The sequence below is a fragment of the Petromyzon marinus genome, chromosome 33, assembly GCF_048934315.1.
Source record: "Petromyzon marinus isolate PM22_M1 ecotype Great Lakes invasive population chromosome 33, UKy_Petmar_22M1.pri1.0, whole genome shotgun sequence".
Taxonomy (NCBI): Eukaryota; Metazoa; Chordata; class Hyperoartia; order Petromyzontiformes; family Petromyzontidae; genus Petromyzon; species Petromyzon marinus.
The window spans coordinates 4355449-4374920 of NC_133699.1; the positions used below are offsets into that span (position 1 = coordinate 4355449).

The 19472-nt window shown below is 50.0% G+C and overlaps 1 protein-coding gene across 1 annotated transcript in view; it reads right to left on the minus strand.

Annotated features, from left to right (window-relative positions):
- Positions 1-19246, minus strand: part of LOC116948335 (homeobox protein SIX6-like) — a 30094-nt gene extending 10848 nt beyond the window's left edge. The window contains exon 1 of the mRNA XM_032964907.2: positions 18147-19246. Coding sequence (XP_032820798.1) covers positions 18147-18718 — 572 coding nt within the window. The 5' untranslated portion in view covers positions 18719-19246. The remainder of the gene's footprint in view (positions 1-18146) is intronic.
- Between the last annotated feature and the right edge of the window lie 226 nt (positions 19247-19472).

Here is a 19472-nt window from a genome sequence, read left to right on the forward strand (position 1 = left end):
AGACTCACACAGAGACCCATATACTCACACAGAGACTCACAGAGCCCCACAGACTCACGCAGAGACTCAGAGACCCCATACATCTACACTGACAGTCTCCCTCCAGCAAACGGTTAATTATTGTATCTGGAGCACATAGACAAATAATGAATGTGGCATCGTTATATCAAATGTGTGTGCGTGCGATATCAAAGTATGGCACATGTGCGTGTGTGATATATATCTAACTATTGTGTATATTTGCTACGTGGAGTGGTGGTGAGGTGGTTAGCGCACGGCTAACGTCAGTGGCGAGTGACATCTGAATCGCTCCGGCGGAACCAGCCGCCCTCTGCCGCAGGCCGCACTGAACCAGCGGGGAATGGTGAAGTATGGTCAAAACAACACCCCCAGGTAGGCTTTCATCCAGCAGTAGATTGACAAAGTGGTGCTGTCCATCATACGTTAACATGCATCCGTACGTCGAAGTATTTTACAGCAACATGCATCAGCAGACACTTGGGCAATTCTGTAACACGTTCGAAATACTTGCTGTACTGAATTTTATTTTAAGTCGCAGTGACGCGGGCACCTTGAGTGTACGTGTGTGTGTGTAGAACCTCTTTCGCACCGTACGTAGCCAACCGTGCTAATCGGAGGTGCGGGAGGCAAGGACGACAAAGCGACACGCAAAGGAGAAGCGATGTGCAGGCGGTGCAACTGCAACAGCAGTCCAGCCGCCGGGGTTAGATACATAGTAGGGGAGGAGGGGTAGGAGGGGGGGGGGAGAGAATTAGACCGGGGGTGGGGCGAGGGGTATGAGAGAGGGGGGAGGGGGGCGGGTTGAGGGCGTGGGGGGAAAAGGTGGGGGGTTGAAGGGCGGGGCTGTGGGGGGCTGAGGGGGGGGCGAGGGGTTGAGGGAGGGGCTGGGGTGGGTTGAGGGCGGGGTTGGGGGGGTGATGGCGTGGGGGGCGGGGGTTGAGGGCGGGGATGGGGGGTTAATGCGGGGGGCGGGGGGGTTGAGGGCGGGGCTGGGGGGGTTAGTGCGGGGGGCGGGGGGGTTGAGGGCGGGGCTGGGTGGGTTAATTCGGGGGGCGGGGGGTTAATGGCGGGGGGGGGGGGTTGAGGGCAGGGCTGGGGAGGTTAATGGGGGGGCTGGAGGGGGGGGTTGAGGGCGGGGCTGGGGGGTTAATGCGGGGGGCGGGGGGGTTGAGGCGGGGGACGGGGGGGGGTTGAGGGCGGGGCTGGGGGGGTTAATGGGGGGGGGGTTGAGGGCGGGGCTGGGGGGGGTATTAAATTCCTTGCCCAGGCCTCACGCTAACCAGGCTGCCCCACGCTGTAGGGTCGAGCGTAGACCAGCCGGAGCGTTCCGGTCTGCGTCAGCGGTTTCCAAGCTCGTCGAGTGTGCGGAGGCCCCTTCGTCCAACCTCACAACGTTTCGCGGACATCCAGCTGCTCCCCGCTAGCTATGTGACGCCGTACATTCACCTGCTGAGGATGTTATCATTGCTCGTGTTCTTCTTTTCCGCGGAGGCTCTGCGGTAGCCACCGCGATGCCCGCGAGGCCACGGGTTTGGTGAGCAGACCACGGCAACAGAATCACACGACGCAATGCCCCGATCCACAGATACGAAGGGAGAGACATCGCAGCGATACGCTGCTCCTACTCACGTCCTTAACTGGGCTCGACCGCCTGAATGTGACATTGCAGCTTGTTGCTCTGCGTGCGTACATCGGCCGTACGACAACAATAACAACAACAATAACACCAACAACAATAACAACAACAACAATAACAACAAGAAGAAGAGAAGTGACGACTCCCGTCTTGTTATGGAGCAGGCAGGCGTGGCCTTTGCAGTCATCATAGCCGCGATTCGGGATCCAACTCAGCTTGTCCTCTCCCTGTAGTGACCACTTCCTCTGCTTCGCAAGTCTGTTCGCGCCTGCCGTTTATGTATATTCATATTTGTGTGTATTTATAATTTATTAATAGTAATAAAATGCACGTCTGAAGGTACTCGGGGAGCGATAGCTCCGAACCCGGCGACCCGAGTTCGATTCCCGCTCACGGCCTACACCACCAGTGGCGATTATTTAAACAAGTCCTGGACCTCCCCTAGGTCGACTCAGCCTCGAATGAATATCTGGTTCGGTGTGCAAACCATTAATCTCCTCGTGTGCGGTGGCGGCCTTCATTGGTGCTCGCGAACAGCACTGGCCCCAACCGTTCGTGGAGGCTACACGGGGGATCTTTGTCTCTGGTGTATTAACGTCGCACGTTCGCTCGATGGCATCGTCTTGGAGAGGCCTTCATCCAGCAGCTTACTGGCCGTGGCTGATGACAATGATGATGACTCTCTTAGTAATTTACTCAACGTGTGTATCCCATTTTCTCAAACTCTTCCCTTCGATCCGAACCCCTTGCGAGGTGCGCTAATCGCTGCGCCACCGCTCCTAACTTGCAATGTTTTATTGATATAGCACATACACGCAGCCTATAGTACACGTATACACGGTACTGTGTTGGTTGTGCCGTACGCACGAGTGACCCCTACACAGCATATGTGTTATGTATTCACTGTAGGCAATCTGTAGGTCACGTGTCCATTCGCGAGTTTTTGTTGATGGGTACCTTCTCGGGCAGGAACAAAGTTCCACATCACTCCGAGTCTCGCGCTTGACACTCACGCATTGACACCATCGCTATCATCAGTGAACTGAGTAACTCGCGTCCCCTCGAGTGTGACGCTGACATCCATAGACGGTAAAGCAATCGGTTATTATAATTATTCTTGTTTATATCCTCACTTTGAAAGGGTTGCTTGATTCACTAGATATTGCAAAAGAGTCCATACAAACGTACGGTTATATAAAGACGTTATTACACATATTACGAAAAACATTTGGATATAGCGCAGCCCAATACGCATTGCTCCGAAATATGTAGGCACCATTGGTGATTGAGCAAAAATAAATAAATTAAAGATTTCTATTCAGATGCATAAACGTGAGAGCGCTAGGTTCGTCAGGGATGTGCATTTTTGAATCGTTTGAGAGATCGGCTTACATTTAATTATCATCTGTTAATTACAGTCCACGCCTCTCTATTCGAGCAGATTTCCCACACGGCCGAACGCAATCATCATTCGCGTCGTGACTCGGTCGGACACAGCAGTGGTGGCGGTGGTGGTGTTAGCGGTGGTGCTGTGGTGGTGGGGTAGTGGTGGCGGTGGTGGTGTTAGCGGTGGTGCTGTGGTGGTGGTGTTAGCGGTGGTGGTGGTGTTAGCGGTGGTGCTGTGGTGGTGGTGTTAGCGGTGGTGCTGTGGTGGTGGTGGTGTTAGCGGTGGTGCTGTGGTGGTGTTAGCGGTGGTGCTGTGGTGGTGGTGTTAGCGGTGGTGATGTGGTGGTGGTGTTAGCGGTGGTGCTGTGGTGGTGTTAGCGGTGGTGGTGGTGTTAGCGGTGGTGGTGGTGGTGTTAGCGGTGGTGCTGTGGTGGTGGTGTTAGCGGTGGTGCTGTGGTGGTGGTGGTGGTATTAGCGGTGGTGGTGGTGTTAGCGGTGGTGCTGTGGTGGTGCTGTTAGCGGTGGTGCTGTGGTGGTGGTGGTGTTAGCGGTGGTGGTGTTAGCGGTGGTGCTGTGGTGGTGGTGTTAGCGGTGGTGCTGTGGTGGTGGTGGTGGTGTTAGCGGTGGTGGTGGTGTTAGCGGTGGTGTTGTGGTGGTGTTAGCGGTGGTGCTGTGGTGGTGGTGGTGGTGGTTGTGTTAGCGGTGGTGTTAGCGGTGGGGCTGTGGTGGCGGTGGTGGTGTTAGCGGTTGTGGTGGTGGTGTTAGCGTTGATGCTGTGGTGGTGGTGTTAGCGGTGATGCTGTGGTGGTGGTGTTAGTGGTGGCGGTGGTGGTGTTAGCGGTGGTGCTTTGGTGGTGGTGTTAGCGGTGGTGCTGTGGTGGTGGTGGTAGTGGTGGTGGTGTTAGCGGTGGTGCTGTGGTGTTAAGGTAGTGGTGGCGGTGGTGGTGTTAGTGGTGGTGCTGTGGTGGTGGCGGTGGTGGAGGTGGTGGTGTTAGCGGTAGTGTAGTGGTTAACGCACTGCGCTACGAACCCGGCAGCTCGAGTTGGATTCCCGCTCACGGCCAATAACAGTGGCGACTACTTGAACCGGTTGTGGGCCTCCCCTAGGTCGACTTAGCTTTAAATGAGTACCTGGTGCGGTGTGTAAACATCGATACTAGGGAGACAAAGGCGGCCGGGCGTGGCGCTGGCCACCCCACCCCCTCGGATTATTCTGTATAATTGTTTTCATTTTATTTTGCATTTTAGCTAGTCATCATTACCATCACGATTATCGTCATCATCATCTTCATCGGCTATGCTCAATCCACTGCTGCATGACGCTCTTCCCAATGCCATCGCCATCTCTCACGTGCCCTGCACCGTTGACAATCGCCCCCGCAGTTAGTACACGAACACCTGCCTGTCTGTTGTTCAACCTACGTGTTAAACTGATGTATTTGTTCGTTTCTAAACCCGCACCTCCGATTAGCAACGGTTGGCTTCGTTGCGGCGCGAAGGAGGTTCAACATGCATGTGCCCGCGTGACCCCAGGGTCTGAATTGCACAGCAACGCGCGTCCACTGCCAGATGTCCCGCGATGTGCACGCACGCACGCACGCGGAACGGGGGAGTTACTGAGTTTCGATTCATCGCGACCTCGTCCCGTCGTTCGTAACGGAGAGGTCGGGCACACAGTAAACCATAAAAAGGGGACCAGATTCTCACCTTGACGGAAAATTAAGTATAATTTTCCGTCAAGGTGAGAATCTGCTCCCCTTCTAGTTCAAATGGCTCTTACCTGCAGGTTATAAATATTCAATTAATAATGATGATGATGATGATGCTTATGCTCTTGATTGAAGATTACACTTCTGTATGAAATAATGACGACCACGATGTATTTCTTTGCTCAAATAAAGTTCCATGAACACAAATACTACACTCGATTCGACAAAGTCCATTGCATGTTATGATGATTTCTGGAGTCATAACCCTGAATGAACTTAGTCAAATATTCACGATAGCTGTCGGGTTTTGCCAGAGTCGCCTATCGAAATAAATAAACAATCTATAAACGTTGTCTCCAGCATCAAGACTATTATCGCTTCTCGCATTATATTCCACTTCGTAAGATGCACGTACAGACGAAAAGATTGCGGTGCCGTGGTGGTGAGATGTTATCTCCCTCGCCTGGTATACAGGAGGTTGTGGGTCCGATCGTGACCCTGACGCCTGCTGCTGTATATTTGGAGTTTGCGTGCCTCTCTCTCTCATCATCATCACGGTGGCTAGGAGATGTTAACTACCTCGCCTGGTATACAGGAGGTTGTGGGTCCGATCATAACCCTGACGCCTGCTGCTGTATATTTGGAGTTTGCGTGCCTCTCTCTCCACGGTCGCGTGGATTTTTCTCTGGGTCCTCCGGCTTTCTTTATTATTATTATTATTATTCCCCTTTACATTTAGAATCAACATCACGCGTTTAGATTATTTGGCTGCTGTAAATTTCCACGAGATAATAAGCCACTTCGTTGAGCTATCTTTTGTGGCCAGGTCACTTCTGAAAAAAATAGCTATGTAGTTTACAACTATTTTATAGTTCAATAGTGGCGATCCATGCAGGTGGATGGCATCGGCACGCGGTCACCCAACATTGGACGAACAGGAACTCTTCAGCGGCAATAATAATAATATAAAATAGCAGCAGCAGTAGCAACAGCAAGAGTAAACAACAACAATATTAGCACCAGCAGCAACAACAGCAAATGCGGAAATAATAAACGCCAGAAAGTAATAGCGGTGGAGCAACAACAGCAGAAACAAGCAACAACGATGACAACAGCAGCAATAACAACAAATAATAATAACAACATCAATAACAGCGGCAACAACAATATATCAGCAACAATAAATAACAATCATGACAAGATCAGCAACAGCAATAGCAAATAAAAAATAACATCTGCAACAACAGCGGCAACAATAACAATGACGGCAGCAACAACAGCAGTAGCGACAACAACAATAACAGCAACATAAATAACAGCAACAATGACAACATCAGCAGCATCAATAATTAACAACAGCAGCAACAACAACAGCAGCAGCAACAACAGCAGCAGCAGCAATCATCACACTCCACGTGGATAGGGAATTGAGCCGTGAATGCGGAGTTTACGCATTGGCAGGGCGAGAGTCAAATGACCCCCTGCAGCTGATCGCGAATGTTTCAGCCCCTCTGTCGATCCACTGCTGGATGAAGGCCTCTGTCACACGCCGTGGGGGGGCGGCACGGGCGGAGGAGGGAGGGGGTGGTGGTTGTTGTACCGTACTTCACCAACACAGTGCACGGTTTTACCGTGGCGAGAGTGCTCACTCACGCAAAGTCAACGATCCCCCGTGGAGTCTTCAGCAGACTGTTGGGGCAAGTGCTGTGAGCGAGTAGCACCAACCTGTGGCAGTCGGAGTGATAGCTTTGGGGGCAGGGAGGTCTCTTGATTGAGGAGGAGCGAGAGACGCGCTGGGGTGGCTTTGTGTGAAAGTGGGGTTGCAGGTGGTGTGTGTGTGGGTTTTAGATCAGCTTGGGAGCACGAGGGATTGCACTCACGAGCACGCCGTGATCATTAATTTGTAGAAATAAAAAAAACAAGAGTGTGACTCAATAAGAGGGCCCGCCGCGGAGACTGTGGGGGTGGGGATTCCATTCGGCTCCTCATCCTGCTCGATGAGGCCTGCTGCGCTGGTAGACGTGAGGCTGTGCAGACCCACGGGGAGAAACCCCTTCCTCGTCCACGGCCCGGGAGCCAGCCGTGTCGGTGGGTCAGCGCCGCAACCGTCGCCTTTGAGTCCAGCCTGGGGCTGATAACCACTTGCTGGCCGGTGGGCGCGATCTACCGAGGCTCTGCAGTGGACTGCTGGTTCATTCACCAGTGGGTCGCCTCCGCAACCATCGCTTTTGGAGCCAGCGATGGGGCGTCACGGGGAGCCACACCCGCCGCTGCCGTGAAGGGAACTCCTCGTGAGGACTAGCGGGGGGCGTCGACAGCTGGGGACATGTGCGGGGGAGGAAGGGAGGTGATCCTCTAAAGCGGAGGTGGTGCTTGGGACGTTTTGTTTGGTCCGTTCCAGAGCTGGGTGATGCTTCGTGCGTGCCTTCGGGGGGTTGCGCTGCAGCTTTCTCCCATCAGCGTTCGTGGTGGAGGAGATCTGTGAAGCCGTGCTCGTCGGTTGTTGTGACTGTGCTGTTTGTTGCGATGTTGCGAGGGCCATTTGGGTTGGTATAATTTGCTCAATGTGTGCACTTCTCTGGAGAAGTGGCAGGCCTGTTACCGTTTGACAATTTTAAACTTGTATAAAATTTAAATTCTAAGTAAACACTAAATCTGGAGTATACCGGCAGTGGGTCAGGGTGTTATATTCCGCACACGTCATTTGGGGCGTCACGTGTAACGGTCCCCACCATAATCTAGACCACAGCGATGCTAGCTCGGGTTTTGGTTATAGACTGAAACCCTCTAAAGCATGACCCAAAAGGACGCACCGTTTCAGCACTTGTAAAGACCGGGACGGCACACGAGTGGGTGGCTAGCATCACGCCCTGTTGCATTTTGTCTCCCTCGTGGCGATGATTACACACCGTACCAGGTACTACTTTTTAAGACCGAGTCAACCTAGAGGAGGCCCAGGACCGGTATAGATACTCCTCACTGGTGTTGGCTGTGAGCGGGAATCGAACGCTGGGTTCGTACTACAATGTGGTAACTGCTGCACTACCACTAAAACACACATCTGTGTGCAAATCAACCGATTTCATATGATATACTGTTCTTTTTTTTTTAACGCCACAGTGGTGTAGTTGACGACTTTGTTGTTTGAACCGTCGCAAACGCAGCAGCGGCATCGCCAAAATTCGTCTTAACGGCGAGTTGTGCAAACAATTACATTTTTGCTTTTCAAAGTTAACCTTTACGTGACTCCAATGTGACTTTTGGGTAAGCGGTGGCAAACATTGGCAATGTGCATAATTATATATACAATTGTGAACACTCATTTTATTATTTTTGCACGCTCAAACTATTTACTTAATGCAATTCATTTTTTGCGATTGTGGCAGTGCACAAACGACGCACACTCGTCTGACAATGTTTGCCGTGAAATAGAGAAAAATATTTTTTTTATCGAGGACGTTGTGGACAATGGGCCTTCTTTTAGAGCTCGTAAACCACGAGCCGTCAAGAACTAAGGTATGTACTGTGAAGAAGGACGTTTTGGGCATTTCCCCATCAACATAGTTTTATTTTAAAGCTACTGCGTTGTTGACAAGCAAGTTCGTTGAAGGATTTTTTTTTGTTTGTTAACAGACAAAACATTTATTTTTTTCTAAACTTTTCGCGCAGCTCTTGATGAGCCACATCTGGGTGACCAGGGCTGTTACGGTGGCTATGAGATGTTAACTCCCTCGCCCAATAGACAGGAGGTCGTGGGTTCGATTCTGACCCAGACGCTTGTATATTTGAAGTTCGTGCGTCGCTCTCCCCGTGGTCGCGTGGATTTTTTTTCTCCGGGTTCTCCGGTTTTTGTCGCCTCCTTTTTAGAATCGACATCCACGCGTTCCGAGTTATTTGCCTGCCATAAAAATTGCCACGTGATAAATCGCCCTTTCGTTGAGCTATCGTTTGTGACGATCGGGTCGCTTCGGAAAAGAGCTGCGTAGCTCTGTGGGCCTCACCTGGTACAAGAGTAAAAATAATGTTTTTTTTAATGTAAACTTGTAATATCGTGAGCGAGATTCACTTACTGCGTGGAGTTGAATGTGTGACAATGTGCGCGTGGTGTTGGCCACCCACTCACCCACCCACCTACCTCGTGCATCGTGCCGGCCTTCATGGGTGATGCTCACGAACGGTAACTTGCCCCAACGGTCTGAAGGCTACACGGGGCGTCTTTATCTTTCGATTTAAAGCTTTCGTGACTGCAAGGATTCATCTTCTTTGGTTCTTTCGGTAAAGTCACGTAGAATGAGAATAAAATAATAAAATAAAAGACAAAAAATTCTCACGACGTTTCGGCCACAATACAAGCAGCCTTCATCAGGTGAAAGAACATAACTGTCGGGACGCCAGTGCTCCAATGAATTGGATTATATTACAGCGATGAATTGGAGCACTGTCGTCCCGACAGTTCTGTTCTTTCACCTGATGAAGGCTGCTTGTGTTGTGGCCGAAACGTCGTGAGAATTTTATTGTCTTATTTTATTATTTTATTCTCATTCTACGTGACTTTACCGAAATAACCAAATGAGATCTTTATCTTTGTGTACCTCGCCTACGCAACTCTGTTCGCGGGCTTAGTCCGCTTACTATCGGCTTTAGTGTCACACTCTTCCGCAAAAAGTAACACAAAACTATATCAAAGGCTATCTGGCCGACAATCTGCGTCCTTTAATCGAGCATATATATGTGTGTATACATAGTCTATATGTTTTTTACTGCTCCTTGGATGTTACGTAAATCCATTGTGCCTATTCAGCATATGATTGAAACCATATATATACTTTGTGACAGATATAAGATGCATGTAAAATTACTATGAATCACAATTCTATGTATATGATATCATAACATGTACATGTGTATTTTAATAACAAAGGTCGTGGGTATTTAAAACGGCAAAATACAAGCCTTACCCTATCGGATAGTAATTAACAAAACGAATCAAATTAATCAAAGGCTATTAATAGCCCAATTCCTCTACGCTGTAATATAGTGCGCGTTCGCCTATGTGTCTGTGGGTATAAATGGGGGAGCGGTAGTGTAGCGGTGAGCGCTGCGCTACGAACCTGACGACCCGGGTTCGATTCCCGCTCACGGCCAACACCAGCGACGATTATCTGAACCGGTCCTGTGCATCCCCTAGGTCGACTCGGCCTCAAATGAGTACCTGGTGCGATGTGTAAACATTGCCACCAGGGAGACAAAGGCGACCGGGCGTGGTGTTGGCCACCCACCCCCTCGTGTACCGTGTCGGCCTTTATAGCTGCTCGCTAACAGCACTTGCCCCTATAGTCTGTTAAGGTTATACGGGGGATCTTTGTATAAATGGATAGCAACAGTGTAGCGGTTAGCGCATTGCACTACGAACCCGGCCACCCGAGTTCGATTCCCGCTCACGGCCAACACCAGTGACGACTAAGCCTCCCCTAGGTCGACTCAGCCTCAAATGAGTACCTGGTGCGATGTGTAAACATCGCCACTAGGGAGACAAAGGCGGCCGGGCGTGGTGCTGGACACCATCAACCCTCGTGTGCGTGGTACGGGCCTTCAAAGGTGCTACTCGCGAACAACACTTTCACTCAAAAAAAGTATTTTAAAATGCTGTACGGGGGATCTTTGTGGAACCCCAAATTTAAAATAATATTAAAAATAATAACACTTTTATTCATAAACGCATGAGTGAATTATTTTTAAATAAATATAACCGCCAGATGTGTTGTGCAGACCTCTATACGGTATTAACTATACAATCACTATTCATCACGTATAGACATGCAAAAAAACATTGACACACACATAACATGAGTATATCTCGTGCACTATGTATGACCATATACTTGCAATAATAATAATCACAATGATATCATGCTTTAGGAGGGTCCTGCATTTGTGTAACGCTGGGCAGAATACTAACAGACTGAAGAATGAACGTGGAAGCTATCATTTATTTACTGGGACATTGTGGCTCGTACATGTTAATGTACAGCATTGTTTTATTTATCTGCACGTTACGTACGGACGTGATTGCAGCATTTTATTTAGATGTTTTTTGGTTATTGTCGCTGCTGTTGTCGATTACAGTACTGTGCTGCAGAGTAGGGGGTGGAGTGGTGGGACAGCGGTTAGCGCACTGCGCTACACAAACCCAAGCTTGAGTTCGACTTCCTCACAGTGACGGCTAACATCGGTGGTGAGTGATATCTGAATCGCTCCTCGTCAACCCAAAAAAACTTTTCTATTTTAACAGTTAAAGCCCACTGAGCTGTTACAGCTCTTTTTTTTTAGACGCGACCTCGCCGTCACAAATGATGGCTCAACGAAAGTGGCTTATCACGTTGGAAACGTATACAGCAGTACAAATACTCTACAACGCGTGATGTTGATTCTAAATGTGGAGGAGGGGGGGGACCTGGAGGACCCAGAGAAACAATCCGCGCGACCACGTGGAGAGAGACACGCAAACTCCAAATATACTGCAGGGGTCGGGGTCGGGATCGAACCCACGTGCTCCTGCATACCGGGCGAGGTAGTCAACATCTCCTAGACACCGCGGCGCCCTCGCTCACCTCCCGCTCACCTCCCGTCACCAGCTCGCACTGACCAGTGTGGTGAAGTATGGTCAGACAACACCCACCTATGTCTGATACGGCCCTTATTCGCGCAATACATTTTTGACAAACGACTGTTGTGCACGACGATTATTATGAATAACATATTTAAAAAAAAATACCGCTAGGTTGGTATGATGTCTTCTCCGTAGGCATGCATCTTTCCCATCTGGCCAAAGGGAAGGAGGTCCACGCGGAGATGGAGCGGGGGGGGGGATGGACTCGTGTCCAGGATGTGCTGCTGAGTGACTTGATGCTGCATCGCGCGGCCGTCCCGGATGTCGGCGGGCCGGCGAGATATTTCATCCAGCAGTGGATTGACCAATGGCAGCCGAGGATGTGTTTGTGTGCGTTCGTCGTTTCATTTGTACGGATGAGTGTGTACAAGTGGAAACACGATGTACACACAGGCTACGGCTGTGTACACACTAATGTGTGTGTGTATATATATAATTCATATACGTGAAAAGTGGAAACGCTGTGCAAACACTAATGTGTATTAGTGTGTGTATAATTTATACATTGTATGCATATAAAATGGAAGCGCTGCGTAAACACCCGACGGGTGTGTAAACACACGACGGGTGTGTAAACACGAGTGTGTGTGTGTGTGTGTAACTCGTATGTGGGGCGCGGTAGCGTAGCTTACGCAGTGAGCAGCGCACCACGCTACGAACGCGGCTCGAGGCCCACAGTGAACATTGGCGGCGAGTGATACCTGAGCCGGTTTCTGAGCCTCCCGTAGGTCGAATCGGCCTGCAAACGAGCACCTGCCTTCGGCGCGAAGACGCCCGCATGCGGAAAGACAAAGACGGCCCGGGAGTGGTGACGTCCACAGAACCCTTTCCCCAAGAGCCATGCCCCGGCCTTCACAGATGCTCCTCGCTAACAACAAATAGTTCCGCCTGCAGCGCATACGGCTACGCGATGATCTTTGAATGTCATTTTGATACTGCATGCATTTAACATTGAGACAGTGTGTATATAATTCATACGGGGTACGGTATTGTTGTTGTTAGTGCGCTGGGATACAAGCCCGGCGACCCGAGCTCGTTCCTGGGCCTCCCCTAAGTCGACTCGGCCTCAAACTATTTCCTGGCGCAATGTGTAAACATCGGCACGAAGGAGGCAAAGGCGGCCGGGCGTGGTGCTGACCCATCCACCCCATCGTGCGCCGTGCCGACCTTCATCGGTGCTACTCGCTCACAGCGCTTGCCCCAACAGTCTGTTACAGGCTATGCGGGAGATCTTTGCTACCTCCTGTGAAGGTTTTGTGGCTCGGTTGAGAAGTTGAGATTGTGGTCTGGGATGTGCAAGGACCTCATGGATTCACTTCTTTGCTGACATAAATTGCATTGGTCGTGCTTTTTGTGTTGCTTTAAATTCTTTAACAATATATTTTCCCGATTTTGCTTGGTAGGAGGTGTTTTCATTTGCTTGGCAATGGCCGTAAATGGGATTTGATCCTCATATATAATTAACGTAGAGCGTCATGGGATGTTATTAGCATAAATGACGCTATATAAAATGAAAGTATTATGAGTACGTATTATATAATTCATACGCTCTGTGAACAGACCGCGGAGGCGCGTGCGTGTGTAGACACGCGCGCGTGTTGTGTGTGAGCGTGAACGTGTACAATTCTCCCTTTGTCAATCCACTGCTGGATGAGGGGCCCCCGCTCGCCGTGAGGGTCGACGGGTGTGTGTGTGGGGGGCTATCTAACCCATCGTTCACACCGCTTGTCAGTGCGGCTTGGTGAATGCGCGATTCTCGAAAGGGCCAAACAACAACAACAATGCGAAGTCTGGCCGTGGACCCTGCAGCCTAGGGCGCCTGCTGCTTGCTCTGCCGTGGTGCGGTGCTCGCCTCAAACCCAAGCGCTGTCCAGGCTCAGCACCTGCTTGGCTTCCGAGATGGGACGAGATTCAAATTTGGAGATGCGCAACTCTGCATCCCAACCCTTATCAACTCTTCCATCTCTCACTGGCCTAGCAGTGTTTGTGCTATGATCAAGGGCCATAGCCCGAAACGTCACCGATTATATATATTTGATTTTAAAGCCACCGAAATCCTGATGAGTGAGTTGAGATTTTGTACAAAAGGACGTGTGTGTGTGTTTGTATATTTAATATATATGGGGGAACGCTGGCACAGTAGTTGCCGCATCGCGCTAAGAACTTGGCTACCTGAGTTCGATTCCCGCTCACGGTCAACACCAGTGACGAACATCTGAACCAGTCCTGGTCCTCCTCTAGGTCGACTCAACCTCACGAGTACCTGGTTCGGTGTGTAAACATATCGCCACGGAGGAGACAAAGACGGCCGGGCGTGGTGCTGGTCACAAATCCCCTCGTGTGCCATGCCGGCCTTCAAAGGTGCTACTCGCTAACAGCACTTGCCCCAACAGTCTGGTAAGGGTAAACGGGGTGTTTTGTTTTACTTTATTTTTGTATCATTAATGTACTCAGCCGTTTGTAGGCTGAGTCGTTAACTAGCATCCGCTTTAGCGTCACACGCAAGGAATTTAACCATGGAAGAAAATAATCAGATATATATTTATTTTAGCAAATTCATCGCAATCGAATTCGTGCAATGTGGAAGAAGAATTCCGTATATTTTTTTTTTATTTAAAGCTTTCGTGACTGCAGAGATTCATCTTCTTGGTTCTTTCGGTAAAGTCACCACGTAGAATGGAAATAAAATAATAATGATAAAAATAATATATTTGTTTATTGTTCTCTCGATTATTATAAAAAAAAATCTTCATATCGATCAATTTGGAAGTCAGCACCCGTACATAATTCTCCAGCTCCAAACGTCAATAGTCCCAAATATATTAGAGGATCTCATTTGGACTATTTTGGGATGTATTTAAAGTCTAGTTATACTCATAGGCTGTACGATAAATATCCCTAAATATAATATGCTTAGCCCATTTTAGAACATTTCTACAATTTCCACATCACTCGCTCACTAATTACCGCTCTTTATATACATATAAGTACGCGCCATATACATATATATAGTAAACGCACAAATAATAAAAGTGCGCGTTATATAAATTCATCTTGCCATAAACAAACCACGTGTGTATACAGTATATACTTATAAATTACATGATACAATTTTATGAAAATACATTGAACTCTTAATCAGCATTAATGTGAGAATCAGCCAGGCCACGCGTGTGCGACCACTGTCTGTCGCTCGTGTCCCATGCACAGGTACTATTTACGCGACTTTGAGAAGTAAACTTACTCACCGACGCGAATTGTAAGTGTTCTAGAGGTGATTCAGCGCGAGACATTTCGACGCAATCGTATTTGTGCAAATTATATTCTTAGTTTTTTTTTAGTTTTGTATATATATTATTGTCGTAAGACAGCATGTGTCCGTTTGTGTTTTCCTTTTAATATGACGAACCCCAAAATTAAATTACATATTTAATCGAAAGGAGATGATTACCGCTCCGCACTAAAATATTTTGACCAAAATGTTAATGCATGTTTTTTTATTTTATTTTATAGACCTACGCCTATTAACGTTTGCGTCTGGTCGTTTTGAATGATGCCGAGTCAAAATTTGGTTTATATTTCAGACTTTCCATGAACTCGTGATGCCGCGCCGCGTGTTTTGAAAGGTTGTGAACGACAACGCCGATATTAGGAAGTGGGTCAAGCCCATGTACCGACATTAGGACCATTGGACGAAACGTCTATTACACGCCCCCGTTATAAGTTTGTATATATCCAAAGACAAAGATCCCCTTTCATATCCTGGTGCAGGTTGTCGGGGCAAGTGCTGTTAGCGAGCAGCGCCTGTGAAGGTCGGCACGGCACACACGAGGGTGGTGAGTGGCCAGCACCGCACCCGGCCGCCTTTGTCTCCCCAGTGCTGAATATGTTTTACACACTGCACCAAGTACTCATTTAAGGCTGAATCCACCGTGTGCCATATCCACATAGACACACACACACAACAATAGCCACTGTTGTATTATAGTTAAACACACATTGCTTCCCGCATTCACCAGCAAGGTGAAGTATGTCCAATAAACCGCCACCACCCTCACGACGTGATGCGTGGATGGCTCTTCCAGCGGTGGATTAACAATCTGGCGATGTTCTACAGTGGGCAGCTGCTACGCGAAGCCCCCCCCCTCCCCACCTGAGTTTGACTCCCACAAAGACGCAAGGGACCGTACAATGTACACGTGCGCACACAACGCAATGAGTGGTAAGCTGCACGTTTAACTAACACGTGGTGTCAGCCTGCATAAAAGTTACCCGTGTATGCGCACAACTGCGCGTGTGTGTGTAAGCATATATATATAATTAATCATTCTATATATTAATGCGCACAATGTTTGCGTGGGTAATGTATGTATGTATGCCACGTGTATATAAATACATACACCGTGAAAATGCTCTCTGCATGCGAGTTAGATTGTCACGGCGTGAACACGTGTGTTCAAACACTTGTGTACGTGTACATATATGTAACATATATATTATATACATATATAACATATACACACATATACAAGTACTGTAGGTATATATATCAAGTATGTCAATGTTAAATGCATAATTAGTGCTGTAGACGTCACACTTAGCCCGACTTCGTAACGTGCACGCGTGGGTGGGTAAACGTGGCACGAGGAGCGGTGGCGCAGTGGTTAGCGCCACTGCAACGACGAACGCGGCCAGACTTTATTTCGGGTCACCGGGTATGAGTGCCCCCACCAAATCTTCACTAGCCCGCCCTGCCCAGCGTGGTGAAGTATGGTCACACAGCCTCCATAAAGCAGGCGCGACGTGGGGAAGCAATCATCCAGCAGTGGATTGACATTGGGCTGTAAATTACAATTTTTGTGAATGTGCTGTATGTAAAATTGTATAATTATATGGAACGATGACAGTTAAATGTGCATAGACACCATTGTGTGTATATATAGGGATATATATACACACAATTGTATACATCGGGTACATATACACACAATTGTGTATGTCGGGGAAATATATATAGACAATTGTATATATCGGGATACAATTTTGGAGGAGCGGTTCATGAACTGCGCGATAAACCCGGCGACCGGAGTTCGATTGCCGCTCACTATCAATATTGCTGACGACAATTTGAGACGGTCCTGGGCCTCCCCTAGGTCAACTCACCCTTAAACGAGTACCTGGCACGTTGTGTAAACATCTCCACTGGAAAGACAAAGGCGGCCGGGCGTGGTGCTCGCTAACAGCCCTTGCCCCAATAGTCTATTGAGGCTACACGGGGAATCTTTGTCTTTTATTATATATACAATTAATATTATATATATTTACGGAATAGAAGCTGTTACTATATATGTATCAACCGTCCACACGTGTACACACACAATACTCTTAGTACATATATATTTATAAATAGTATATATTCACATAAAATGTACAGACACGCATATGCAATCATTATGATACGCGCATGTAATAACATTACGCGTAGTTGTAAACGCGAATGTCCATATAGGAAACATACACAAGTGATATTCCGAACCAGGTATATGTACATACAAACCTGTGCTGTGCACACATACACCGTACACACAGAATGCAACAAACGTGTGTCGCACGTGCGCCGAATTGTGTCAAAACAGAGCGCGTGAGTCGCGCGCGCGCAACGAGTTGTCCCGTGCACGCGCGCAAACGTTCATGCGAACAGGTAGCTAACGCGCAGTGAACAGTGCGTTGCGACTTGATCAATGCAATGGCGAAGTAGCCCCCGAATAAATTGCCACGCCGCAGTCGTATCGGCGCGCAGGGAATCTGCGTCAAGACGAACCCCAAACAAAATAAATCGACGGCGCGCGCGTGGTACACACACCAATCGCGTCGCGCAATCGACGATCGAGTCAAAGTTGCTCGCGACTTTCGCGTGCTGTTGGGGGGGGGGTGGGGAGTTTGGACCCCGAACTCGGCAACTCCGAAACCCCGACTCGTGCACCCGTCACCCCGTACCCAAGCACGCAACGTGGCCACGAGGACATCGTGGGGGTTTTTTTTGGAAGGGGAGTTTTTGACACCAAGATTCGCTCCGAGACTCATGCCCGCTCGCCGCCCGCCTGATCGCGAGTTTTTCTCAGCTGGTTAAACAAACCGAACAAAGGAATAACACTGGACACTTCATGCGCGTGTGTAACGAAAACACCAAGGATAATCACGTTCACGCGCGCGTTGTGATGAAACACCGTGCAAAACATACGGCCACGCGCATTTTGTTGTTGTTGTTGTAAAAGGTCCACTAATCCAGTAAACATGCCCAGCGTCGCGACAACATTGGGCATGTAATTCGAACCGTTGGACCAGCGTTGACCCGCCAACATCGGGTACCCGAACGTTGCTGCCACAACGTTATCCCAACGTTGGTGCCACAACGTTGCTTCCAACGTTAGCCCACAACATTTACCCCGCGCGCGCTTGTCGCAAACAACACCTGGCGGCGTGAAAACAACGTCGATCCCCTAACGTTGGCCCACAACGTTGCTCCAACGTCGGCCCACAACGTTGGCCCAACGTTCGCCCACAACGTTGCCCCAACGTTCGCCCACAACGTTGCCCCACGACGTTTACGTGGCGCACGCTTGTCAAGAGTCGTAAAACCATAACACTCGCTGCGCCGCGAAAGCACCGACACACGGACACGCACAAAGCCCCCCACCCCACCGCGGACCCCAGGCGCTCGCACCTGTTCTTGGCCGCCGCTGCGCGGTCCCTCTGCCGCCGATTCTTGAACCAGTTGCCGACCTGCGTCGGGGTGAGTCCCGTGGCCTGGGCCAGCTCCCGCTTCTTGGCCGGGTTCGGGTACGGGTCCTGCAGGTACCACTCCCGCAGCAGGCTGCGCGTCCGCTCCTTGAAGCAGTGCGTCTTCTGCTCGCCGTCCCAGATCGTGCGCGGCAGCGGGAACTTCTTGCGTACGCGGTACTTGTCCACGGGCCCCAGCGGGCGGCCCCGGAGCCTCTCGGCCTCGAGGTAGTGCGCCTCGAGCCACATGGCCTGCAGCTTGGCGTGCGACGCCTTGGAGAACTTGTGCCCCTCCAGGATGGCGTACAGGTCGCGGTAGTTGCTCGCGTGGAACGCGACCACGGCTCTGGCTCGCAGGACGGCCTCTTGGCGGTTGAGGGCCTCCCAGGCGCCGGGGGCCACAGGCAGGGACCAGAGGAAGCGGCCCAGGCGCTCGATGTCGCCGCTTTCTTCCAGAGTCTCGCACACGCTGGCAACCTGCTGGGGGCTAAAGCTCAGCGTCGGTAGCGCGAACATTGGGCGCCGATTTCTTGTTGGTGTGCGTAATCGTTTTTGTTGTTGTCGTCGTTTGTTGTTGTTGGTGGTGGCGACTTTGGTGGTGGTCGTGTTAGTGGGACATGCACGCTATTGCCGGGATGAATTCCCCCAAAGCTCAAGCCTGGATGCTGCTGTTGCTTCTGACGATGATGGAGGATGCAGAGCGGACGTAGCCGCCGCCGCTGCTGCTGACGGTGTTGATGGCGGTGTTGATGGTGGTGTTGATGGTGCTGATGTTAACAGAGAGTCGAGCGCGCGCGCGGCGGCCGACGCTGACCAACAGCCGTTCTCGGCACCGTCCCCTATAACGGCGACAATGCGTCCCAGGGAGGCGTGCGATAATGATGATGATAATGGCTCCTCCCGCGAGGGCAGTGAGCTCGCCGATTGCACGCAAAATGCGCAAACTTTTACTCTGGCATCTCATCTCATATCAGAGGCCCGTATCTCTTCCTCTCTCCCTCCCACCCTCGCGCGCTCTCCCTCCCTCCCTCTATCGCTCGCTCGCTCTTTCCCCTCTCCTCCACACACTCTCTCCCCCTCTCTCGCTCTCCCCAAACAGCATCGCTGTTTCCGTACGACGCTGCCCCTTAAACGCTTTAACGCGCGTCTCTCCATTGGCTCGCAGTGCCATTTCGGGCTGGTTGTCGTGGAGACGCTGCCAATCAAATCCTATACCCCGCCCTGCCCCCACAACCTCAGTCCCGCTCCTCCCCACCTTAACATCCCATCA